The 12227-nt window shown below is 42.1% G+C and overlaps 1 protein-coding gene across 1 annotated transcript; it reads right to left on the bottom strand.

Annotated features, from left to right (window-relative positions):
- Positions 1 to 3158: 3158 nt before the first annotated feature.
- LOC128695819 (T-box protein 2) lies at positions 3159 to 12227 on the bottom strand. The gene is made up of 4 exons (XM_053786688.1): positions 11936 to 12227; positions 11572 to 11773; positions 4664 to 5229; positions 3159 to 4216 (listed from the first exon to the last, which is right to left on the bottom strand). The coding sequence occupies exons 1-4, from the start codon at positions 12072 to 12074 to the stop codon at positions 3555 to 3557; spliced, it is 1569 nt and encodes a 522-aa protein (XP_053642663.1). The 5' UTR covers positions 12075 to 12227; the 3' UTR covers positions 3159 to 3554.

Here is a 12227-nt window from a genome sequence, read left to right as displayed (position 1 = left end):
AACATTTCGACACGTTTCCTTACACCTGTTGTCCTGTTCACCTAGCAGCAAATAGGTACCTGGGTGTTAGTCGACTGGTGTGGGTCGCATCCTGGGGGACAAGATTAAGGACCCCAATGGAAATAAGTTAGACAGTCCTCGATGACGCACTGACTTTCTTGGGTTATCCTGGGTGGCTAACCCTCCGGGGTTAAAAATCCGAACGAAATCCTATCCTATCCTACTACAGCAAAGGTAATATTTACGTGAATTAGTCTACGTACACTGGTGTTCCCTTACTCCATACCTGTAAACAAGACACTGGCAGACTACCTTACGCTTGAACGTGTATCTGGACTCTCAATACTTTCGGACAAAGGGTTGGATCTCTTGTACCATAGTGGTAGTTGTAGTATTATGTGGTGATCAGGTATCCATCTTGTGGTCTTAACAAGACCACACTTCTCCTGCAAGTGGTCGTTAAAAGGCGATAAAGAATGCCAATTGCATGGTTGGTGACGTGACAGTGATCAGTGATGTCGGTGGAACAACACTTATATAGTGTGAGGAGAGAGTTTGTATAGTGTGAGGAGAGTTTGTATAGTGTGAGGAGAGTTTGTATAGTGTGAGGAGAGTTTGTATAGTGTGAGGAGTTTGTATAATGTGAGGAGAGTTTGTATAGTGTGAGGAGAGAGTTATATAGTGGGAGGAGAAAGTTTGTATAGTGTGAGGAGAGAGTTATATAGTGGGAGGAGAGTTTGTATAGTGTGAGGAGAGTTTGTATAGTGTGAGGAGAGTTTGTATAGTGTGAGGAGAGTTTGTATAGTGTGAGGAGAGAGTTATATAGTGGGAGGAGAGAGTTTGTATAGTGTGAGGAGAGTTTGTATAGTGTGAGGAGAGAGTTATATAGTGTGAGGAGAGAGTTATATAGTGTGAGGAGAGAGTTATATAGTGGGAGGAGAGAGTTATATAGTGGGAGGAGAGAGTTATATAGTGTGAGGAAAAGTCGTGTATAAGGGTGAAGTGAGAGGTTATTAATGGTAAGTTTTAGGCGCGGATGTTCATCTTGAGAGAAGTGAACTTGCAACACAACAAAGCAGTGGTAAAGTGAACTTGCAACACAACAAAGCAGTGGTAAAGTGAACTTGCAACACAACAAACCAGTGGTAAAGTGAACTTGCAACACAACAAACCAGTGGTAAAGTGAACTTGCAACACAACAAACCAGTGGTAAACATCTTCATTTCTTCACTTAAGGTTGATCTCCAGCAGCAACATTATCAGTGTCAGAAGTAATAAAAAAAATTGCACTGACCTTTATAATTTAAAGAACTTTGGAAATCTTCATATCAAAATCCTTGATATATTTTTTGTTTCATTTTTTTTGGGGGGGAAAGAGGCAAATAAACTATTCACTTTTTTACAGGCATTTTGGCGACTCGAACTGGAGTGTGTTCAATGACGGTCCACCGCTCTACCACTGCGCCAGTACCACCCTCACAGCATAAATAAAAACATAAGAATGGAGGAACACTGCAGCAGGCCTACTGGCCCATACAAGGCAGGTCCTTATCAATACCACCCATGTATTTGTACCTTTCCCCAAATCTACCCATGAATTTGCCTCCGTACCCACGACACTAATGAAACCCAGCCCCTCTAACCGGTTACATACTGCAGCTATTGCAGGCTTGCAGAGACAGCTGGAGGTTTCTGCATGCCTGCAGTAGGTACAGTATGAGGCGAGCTGGAGAGTATGCTACGACATAGGTGCTGGCTCACTGGTAGTGAGGTGGACGATCAGTGAACACACACCAGCTCGAATCCCCGGAAAACCTGTTTGCATATTTGAATATAAAGAACATAAAGGCACAATACCGTGACTGGAACAATACACAAATAACCAGCACATAGGAGACTGAAACTCATGACGATGTTTCGGTCCCACTTGGATCAGTAAATAGTCACACACTGACACGCGAAGGTAATGGAAGCAGTATGTATACGATATACGTATACTAGTTCCCTTACCTTCGTGTTATTGTGTGACCAGTTATGGTCCTAGCGGAACCGAAACTTCGTCAGGAGTTCCTTTCTCCTATGTGCTGGTTATTTGTGTACTGTTGAATGTTGATAAATTAGACACATAAGCAACTACATTCACTGTTGATTGTAGTTGCTTATTATAAGCCGAGATGTTATTCCTAGTGACGTAGTATTGTGTTTATATATGTTAGCAGTGGTTGTGTTGTGTTTATATATGTTAGCAGTGGTTGTGTTGTGTTTATATATGTTAGCAGTGGTTGTGTTGTGTTTATATATGTTAGCAGTGGTTGTGTTGTGTTTATATATGTTAGCAGTGGTTGTGTTGTGTTTATATATGTTAGCAGTGGTTGTGTTGTGTTTATATATGTTAGCAGTGGTTGTATTGTGTTTATATATGTTAGCAGTGGTTGTGTTGTGTTTATATATGTTAGCAGTGGTTGTGTTGTGTGGTAGTCAGTTTGTCCTTCAGAGAGAATCAGCACCTTGAACTACCATCTTGTAACGTGTGTCAGACGCAAGTCAAGAGTAGCAGCGCCTAGCGCATCTTTTATACTTTTAGTCAAGGCGCTGGAAATGCTCCCTGCGCTGACTCACTTGGGTTTAGCGTTTCATATAATACTATGGTTTTACAGCACTTCAGAACAGTTAAGGTTACCTGTATATGTGCGCTAAGCCCGTAGGGATAGTACAATGTTTTATGAGGTAATGAGATTTGGTCAGATGAAGGTGAGACTGAGACTGAATTCCTCAGACCTGAGGGAAACGCTAAAACCGTAGGAGTCACACAACACCTGTAAATTGGGAGGCCATCACGCTCACTTCATGGAACAGGACAGGTCCATTCCTTAGCATCAAGAACCCTTCACCAACATCAAGGAACCGTCCTTGAGCGCCCTCTAGCCCACTTCTCCATCACAGCCTAGTTAATCTGGGCCAAGTACCACCACAAGTGCTAGATCAACCAGGCTATGACAGACAGTAGTCCAGTGGTTCACTAGCAGCAACAGCCTGGTTAACCAGGCAATTCTGGCTGTGGGAGTAAGGAAACTCTCGATACCCATCAAAGGTAAATTCGCCTCACTGGCACTGAGGGTTGTAGACGCATCACTGTGTAGGTTAAGTAAGAGTGTGTATCAGAAAGATCGATTTATTACCAAAACAACAACATGGGTGTTGGTCCCACGTCTGAGTTACCCGTCTGCTACATAAACTGTACATACATATATACAACATATATTTACACAAGCACCATCGAAGTATAAAAAATTCGAGGAATTGTACAGGAGTCTTTGGCACCTGAGTGCTGCAGGAAGTGTGCCCATGTTAGGCCTAGCACCACACTAGGCCTCCATGATATCACCACAACAATGACACAATATCACGATGTGCTGCGTTACAAACATACCATCAACACGGAATGACGATGAGAATGTACACATGAGGATGACTGAGGAAAACTTGCTAACCAGGGACCGCTGATGTGATGACTGACTGAGGGCGACCCACCGGCCGGCGCTGCAGGTGCTCCCTCAAAGGTTAGCGGGCACCTGGTGGGGTATGGCGTAGCTGTAGGGGTGGATGGGCGCTGGTCTTGATGGCGTCGCTGACAGGGAAGAGTGGTGACCGGGGGGAGAGCGCAGGTAAGTGGGATAGCCGTACATATCTCTGGCAGCAGCGGCAGCCTTGTCGAGGGGAGCAGGGTGTAGCTGCGGCGCTCGGCTCAGCAAGTAAGGAGACATCATGTGACTGTAATAGAGGTACGGGTAGGGTAAGGAACCGCCGGGTAAGCCTGCAGGAATGCTGCCATGCAGCCCCGTTGAATACGTAGGTGAGGGCAAGCATGGTCGTATGGCTGCAGGGGAGAGCATGTTGACCTCGTGAGCTCGAGGATCTGCAAGGATGGTGGGCGGCGTGTGTGACTTCCTGGTTTCTGCCACCGCCGCTGCCATCATGGAGGCGGCGGACATGAGCGGTGACACTAGGGACGTGGGTGTCTCCTCCACTTCGGACTTGATAATGAGTGGAGGCGGCAGGAAGGGAGGGGGTGGGGTAGGAGGACTCTCCACGTCCACCTTCTCGTCACTCGGGTCTTTTTCTACCGACATAGACGACGCTGGCCGGTCTTCAATGTCCGACACATCCAGGTCACCGCTGTCCACACTGTTCAGACGAGCTCGTTTGTCCAGGGTTGCTGGTGGAAAAGAATTGAAATATTATAAATCAAAACGGACGAAATTGCATTATTAATCTAAATAAACTGTATTTTTAGCATTTATAAATGATTTGCTATTATTGAAATACATGAACATTATCGTTTCAGAAGAGTGTAAGAGCATACGTAGTGTAAATATATATTGTTGACATTAGTCTCCAAGTAAAATGAAGCCTTAATCTACATAGAAGATAAGTTTTAAACCAAACAAATTAATTAACTACGTTTTCAGACAAATATACATATTTACTTCAATCTAAGAGAATATTTACTATAAACTAGTAATAAACGAATTTAGCAGTATAATAGGGTGATGAAGATTCGACCTGTCATGTGAGATTACCGGTTCATCGCGTTAATCACTCTGTGTGTCGAATCCCGTTCACTCTACTTAATTCTTATAGTACATAATTTTAAGCAGCTTACCGTCGTCAGCTTCGCTAGATTTTTCTGGCGGTGCAGCAGTCATTTCGCCCGTCTGTGGAGACGTTCCTCCCGCTCTCTTTTTGGAGCGCAGCTGCCCATTTTCCCGGAAACCTTTCGCGAAGGGATTATTGTCGATCTTGAGTTGAGTGATGCGCTCGTTCTGGTAGGCCGTGACGGCCATGAAGCACGTCTGGGGGAAGTTAAAGGTGTTGAAGGGTGCCCAATGGAGCGAAACCAGGTCTGGCGCCGCTACAATGTGAATCCTGGGTTGATACTTATGCATGGAGTTGAGGATGATGTGTCCCTGTTGGTCCAAGTTGTTGTTGGTGAGTTTGAGCTTCTGGAAACTGATGGGATGTCGCATCCACTGGGCTCCAGAGGCCGGGGAGTCCGGATGTATGTAGAGTCGACCGGGCATGTGAGGTTCAGCCTTGCCAGCCACCACCCACTCCTTGCCTTGGAACTTGTAACGAGAGTCGTCCGCCGGCACGATGTCCATCAGCACGTAGTATTTGGTGTTGGGTTCCAGACCGCTGGCCGACATCTTTACCGTCGGGAACATGCGCCTGCAACAAGGGAAACATAATTATTTAGCATAAAATACTAAATATACCTTTATACGCCAGGGACAAGGAAAGAACTTATTTAGGCTAAAATAACACATATTGGTCCATGAGTCTGAAATAAGAGAAAAACAACAGAAAATGACAACAACAAAGCGAAGAACTTTCCCCCCCCCCAAAAAAAAAAAAATATATAAATAAATACTGCTGTATGCAATAAGATAACAAGGCACGTGTAATATTTTAATATACAATATAATCACAGTGGATAGGAGTAGTATTCCAAGCGTTTTCACCATTTCTCATATTATCAAGTATGCTCCTAAAACAAAGACAAAAAACTCATTTAGACCCCCAAAAATTATTCGTTCATGCACCAGCAACAATACACAATTGAAGACGATAAAGCTCTACAAAAAAAAGCGAAACGTTCTCCTTTCAACGTTTCTGCTTCATCTTCATCATCACCAACAGTACGTCATCCAGATCCAGCTAGAAATTCATTATGAAAAAATGTCTCTTGGGAGTAACTTATTTAGGACAAAATAACAGATATTCCTTCAGACACTTACTAGTGCCAAGACAAATATTGTGAGAGGTTGTAGAGCGAGACAAAGATAAAACAGAGAATGTGTGTGTGTGAGGTGCCGCACCTCGGCCGCCCACCTGTGACAAACACTTGAGTCTTGTTGTGTTGGTCAGCTAAAGTGACTCAAACATTTGTGCTCAAACATTGAAACTCAGAGACACTGCCCCGAGCAGCCGGACGGACAGACAGACACACACACACACACACACACACACACACACACACACACACACACACACACACACACACACACACACACACACACATACACACACACACACACAAACAACCTACACTTCTCACTTTACCTACACGCTATCACGTTACTTTCATCGCCTTCCCCCTTTCTCCGTTTCTTTCTTTTGCTCTTTATTTTTATTCTACTCCTACAGCTCTTCCTCCCCAGCCACCTTGGCCGGACGTACATGTTAAGCGCATATTTTCAAAAAACAATAACAACAGCTGATGTAGTTAACAACTTCTAGCTTGTGAATAAAGTGAAAAATCTTAACCTAACCTTGTAAAATCCTGTGTTAAAGAGGGTGAGAAAGAGAGAGAGAGGGTGAGAGAGAGAGAGAGAGAGAGAGAGAGAGAGAGAGAGAGAGAGAGAGAGAGAGAGAGAGAGAGAGAGAGAGAGAGAGAGAGAGAGAGAGAGAGAGAGAGAGAGAGAGAGAGAGAGAGAGAGAGATTAAATAACAGTTGTCAGAGGTAACCTTGTGATCCCCGGGGGTGAGGCAGGTGTGTGTTTAAGGGAAGCTGAACGCAGCCTCGAGGTGTTCCAACACTTTAAGAAACAGTTTATCAGTGCACTACTAATGCTGCTCTCCCGTCCTCTCTTTAGTTCCTCTGAAAACGGTCGCGCACACGCTGGAGAGCGCTCAAGTTATTCCCTTGTTATTTCCTATCAGATTGTTTTACGCACGCGCGCGCGCACGCCGTCTCCCTCCACAAGGCAAAATAAAACACATTAATCATCATTCATTCAAGCGCCGCCTTGCCAGAAGTGTGCTGATATCACAGTTGTTAATACTCTTGGTAGTAATACCAGGCTTGTTAATACTCCCGGTAATAATATCTGGCTTGTTAATACCCTCAGTAATAATACTTGGCTTGTTTAATACCCTCAGCTGTAATACCTGGCTTAACAATTTCATTAGTAATACCTGGCTTAACAATTTCATTAGTAATACCTGGCTTGTTAATACTCATTTGCCATGAAAATACAAGCACATATCAACACAAAAGCAAGGAGCTCATAGATTAATCTGACCAGTTCGGCTCAGCGCTCACTCAAGAGCTTCACCTCAGCGCTCACTCAAGAGCTTCACCTCAGCGCTCACTCAAGAGCTTCACCTCAGCGCTCACTCAGAGTTCCACCTCACTCTCGTTGACACAATGAGTCACATCATTATCCGGTTGGTCACGGTTATAGGATACGCTAATTGTTGTCTTAAATACACCGCTCTGAGCATGACTAGGATAAGATCAGGATGACTAGGAGATTAAGATGACTAGAATATGATAAGTATTAGGATACAATCAGGATGGCTAGGATAGGTTTAGAATGACTAGGATAAGACCGGGATTACTAGAATAATATCGAAATGGCTCTGATAGGATCAGGATGACATAAATACGACTGAGATGACTACCTGGAGGTTATTCCTGGAGATAGGACTAAGATAGGAAAAGTCTCAGCATCCTGACTTTTTTCTTAGTTTACTTGGTAAAAATTTCAACTTTGACCTCAACTTGCTAAGCGTTATATATATATATATATATATATATATATATATATATATATATATATATATATATATATATATATATATATATATAGATAGATATATATACTTATATATACGTGTGTGTGTGTGTGTGTGTGTGTGTGTGTACTCACCTATTTGTGGTTGCAGGGGTCGAGTCCTAGCTCCTGGCCCCGCCTCTTCACCGGTTGTGTGTGTGTGTGTGTGTGTGTGTGTGTGTGTGTGTGTGTGTGTGTGTGTGTGTGTGTGTGTGTGTGTTTGTGTGTGTACAGGCTATGGAAGCAAAGATGGGTTCAGGGTATATGATTATTACGTTCGAAAACTGACGCAATACCTATATTTTGACATTCAGAGCTTGGGAGAGGTAATCAGAGCGCACGCGCGTAAGCACGCACGCGTACACACGTACACAAACACACACACACGTAGCTACTGGAATTCCACTCGAGCAAAGGCAAAGTTATTAAAATTGAGGAAGAGACAAAAAGACCGGAAACTAAGAGACTCGATAGAGGCTGCAGACCTCACTCAAAAGAGACCTAGGGGTGAGTACAGTGCCGAACACATCACTGGAAGCTCACATCAACTGGATAACCTCTGCAGACAATGCTCGTATTGCCAATCTGAGTGGCTTTCAGGAATCTCAGCAGAGTAAATCTAGGCTCTTTATATAACGTATGTTAACTCCATCTCCGTGTATGCATAACCAGCATGAAGCTCCTGCCTCATAAAGGACGTTAAGGAACTGGAGAAAGTGTAGAAGTATGCAACAAGACTTGTCCTAGAACTGATGGGAATGATCTATGAGGAAATACTACAGTATGGGAACGCGACGATATTAGAACATAAGAGGAACCAGGAGAGACACAATAACGAAATACAAAATACTCAGGACTTGAAAGGGTGGACAGGCAATGACTGAGAGGCAGGAAACAAGTAGCACTACACGGGGAATTAAAGACACAGATGGACTACAGGGATGTCAGGAAGTATTTCTTCAGTTTCGGAGTGGTCAGGAAGCGGAATAACTTCAACGAAGTAGTAGTGGAGGTAGGCCCATCACATAGTTTTAAGAACAGTTATGACAGTCTATAAGGGTAGGAGGTTAAGACGAAAAAATCTCGACAATTCACAACGCGCACATAGACTAAGAGCTGAGGACTCGACACGGGGAGGTACAACTAGGCAGCTACACACAACACGTCAATGCCTACAGCAGCGCTGACAAATGATGATTTAACCGAGGTTAACCCTAAGCTGCCCACCAGCTTACATAACACTGGTTTATAATATGATTTTAATTTTAAACCAGAGACCAGAAAATGCCTAGCGTTCCAAAACGATATATCTTATTTTATTAATTATGAACGCCCTTCACTTATAATTATAAATGTGTAATAAGTTTAATTATATATATATATATATATATATATATATATATATATATATATATATATATATATATATATATATATATATATAGTGCCGAATACGTAAAACTTGTGATTTTGGCTTAAATAGCAACGCTCTTCTTGCCGAATAAAGCAAGCGAAAATTTGTGTATGTAATAATTTCGCAAAAATCGTTCTGAACCTAACGAAAAAAAATTTCACTGTGTTTGTTTATTATTAAGTTATTGTAAACTCATCTAAAATATTGGATTAGGCTGAATTAAATTGTGCTTGTTATAATAAGGTTAGGTAAGTTTTCTAAGGTTCTTTTGGTACAAAATTATTAATTTTTACATTAACATAAGTGAAAAAAATCTTTAAACGTAGAAGATAAAATTTTAGAAAGGACTTAATTTGAAAGGGGTCTTGCTAAATGACCATTATATATATATATATATATATATATATATATATATATATATATATATATATATATATATATATATATATATATATATATATATATATATATATATATATATATATATATCCATACATACATACATAATTTATGAACGCATTTTTGCCACCGATTCATGAATGACATCGACTGTGATAAATGTTTACTGTGCCGAATAATGTCTACTGTGGTTATTAACATGTTGTGGTTAGTAACATTTTCTATGGTTAATAACATCTGCTGTGGTTATTAACATCTGTGGTTAATCGCCACGCGCGCATAAATCGTGCGGCGGTTATCGTGGCGGTCACATTGGCGGCGGCCCAGCGGTCAAGGATATCAAAGAACAGTGTTATTATGACCAGCACGAGGCTACCACCTACCTCTAGGATTACATGGGAACCCACACAAGGATGGATAGGATTGCATGGGAACCCACACTAGGATGGCTAGGATTACATGGGAACCACACGAGTATCTCTAGCGTTACATCACATAAGGATCCCTAGGATTACATGGGAATGACACAAAAATATCTAGGATTACATGAGAATCACACGAGGATCTCTTGGATTACAAGGAACCCACACGAAGATCTCTAGGATTACAAGGAACCCACACGAAGATCTCTAGGATTACAAGGAACCCACACGAGGATCTCTAGGATTACAAGGAACTCACACGAGGATCTCTAAGATTACAAGGAACTCACACGAGGATCTCTAAGATTCCAAGGAACCCACACGAGGATCTCTAGGATTACAAGGAACCCACACGAGGATCTCTAGGATTACAAGGAACCCACACGAGGATCTCTAGGATTACAAGGAACCCACACGAGGATCTTTAGGATTACAAAGAACCCACACGAGGATCTCTAGGATTACAAGGAACCCACACGAGGATCTCTAGGATTACAAGGAACCCACACGAGGATCTCTAGGATTACAAGGAACCCACACGAGGATCTCTAAGATTACAAGGAACCCACACGAGGATCTCTAAGATTACAAGGAACCCACACGAGGATCTCTAAGATTACAAGGAACCCACACGAGGATCTCTTGGTTTACAAATGAACGCACATAAGGATAAGTCAAGTAAAATATACATATCAGCAGCCACTCAAGGTGTATCTGGAGATCAAAGCGGCGGAGTAAACTGAATCATGATCAGCGGTAACAGTGGCGGCGGTATGGTTGCCGATAACATCATGGACCGCCCGCTGGCGGTCACTCGGGAGTGGAATGTGCGGCATGTTGTGGGTTACTGTCTGGCTATCGTGGGACTATAGCGGGCTATAACTACAGTTTGGGCTATAGTTTGGCTATGGTGATGTTGTGTCTACTGACCGATTTTGTGGCAGATATGCGGAAGACATATCTAATCTACTGACTGATTTGTGGCAAATGTTACTAGTCTAGTAAATCTGTGGTAGATATACCTAATGTGTGGCAGATATACCTAGTCTACTCACTGATCCGCGGCAGATAACCATAGATACACTGACTGATTTGTGGCAGATATTGCCTAATCAACATGACTGATTTGTAGCAGGCATTCTTAATTCTGGCCATGTTTACTAGGCTGTGAGTGGTGTTTACTAGGCTGTGAGTGGTGTTTACTAGGCTGTGAGTGGTGTTTACTAGGCTCTGAGTCCTAGGCCTTTGTGATTTATAATACATATAGAGTACTAGAATGTTTAATTTATTATTTTTATTATTATTCCTGGTTTTAACGTTTGCAATATATAGACTAAAGTCAAGGCTTTTCCATAAAATAAAGAAATTGTTTGTATCTCCTTGGAAAATAATAATAATAGTAATAATAATATAACAATAAAAATATAAAATAATTATTATTAATTATGTTAATATTATTATTATATTATTAATTATAATGTTATATATTTTATATATTATAATTAATAATAATTATATTATTAATTATAATATTAATATTATTAATTATATTAATAATTGTAATATTATTATTAATAATATTAATAGTAGTTTTATATATTAATCTTAATAATAATAATAATAATAATAATAATAATAATAATAATAATAATAATAATATTACTATTATTATTGTTGTGTTTCTATCAACTTATATAGCTAACTTAAGTGTACTCACCGGCCTAATTTAGTGATAATCATCTCTGTGCCGAACTTATTGAACTGGTTCCAGAGATTCTCATTCTCGAGGCGAGCCTTGATGCGAGGGTCAGGCTTCCCCCCTGGCAGCCCCGGGGTGGGGAAGCCTCCACACTGCGGCGGGGGCTTCAGGTAGTCCCCGGGGAACCCATGACCGAAGGGAGCCTGGGTGGGCACTCCGCCTGTGGGAATAACAAGAAAATTTCCGTCAGATTTGCTTTTGGGGGAGAGTTTGCGCAGTTGTTCAGTGCGGACGTCAGGTTGGTACAGATTTACTCATTTTTTTTTTTTGAGGGAGAGAAGGTACGGAGAGTGAAAGGGTGAAATCGGTACCGGGAACCTACCGTGGAAGCCAAGCCGGTACTTGTCGAGGTGGTCGGTAAGATTGGCCGGCAAGCCAGCTCCGAGGTACGGGTGGAGGCCCAGCTGGCCCACCGGGGCCATGCCACGGCTGCGTAGGTATAAGAGCTCCTCCTCGTACATGGCTATACACTGCACTCGATCCTTCTATCACTTATTGCACTGCACTATACAAGAGTCGGCCGGAAGGGGAAGGGACGGGAGGGTTGGGTCACTTAACTACCTCATAGAAAGGTCGGCAGCACGTCTCATTCACGAGTGCTTGAAGGGAACTAC

Source organism: Cherax quadricarinatus, chromosome 41 (assembly GCF_038502225.1).
Source record: "Cherax quadricarinatus isolate ZL_2023a chromosome 41, ASM3850222v1, whole genome shotgun sequence".
Classification (NCBI taxonomy): domain Eukaryota; kingdom Metazoa; phylum Arthropoda; class Malacostraca; order Decapoda; family Parastacidae; genus Cherax; species Cherax quadricarinatus.
Note: the sequence above shows the minus strand (reverse complement) of the source record. Positions and strands in the feature narration are given on the sequence as shown.

Excerpts from the sequence above, each read along its gene's own strand:
- LOC128695819 (XM_053786688.1), bottom strand. The coding sequence starts at position 12,074 with ATGTACGAGGAGGAGCTCTTATACCTACGCAGCCGTGGCATGGCCCCG. Across the intron at positions 11,774-11,935 it reads GTACCGGCTTGGCTTCCACG|GCGGAGTGCCCACCCAGGCT; the intron begins GTAGGTTCCCGG and ends TTATTCCCACAG. Across the intron at positions 5,230-11,571 it reads ATTATCACTAAATTAGGCCG|GCGCATGTTCCCGACGGTAA; the intron begins GTGAGTACACTT and ends CCCTTGTTGCAG.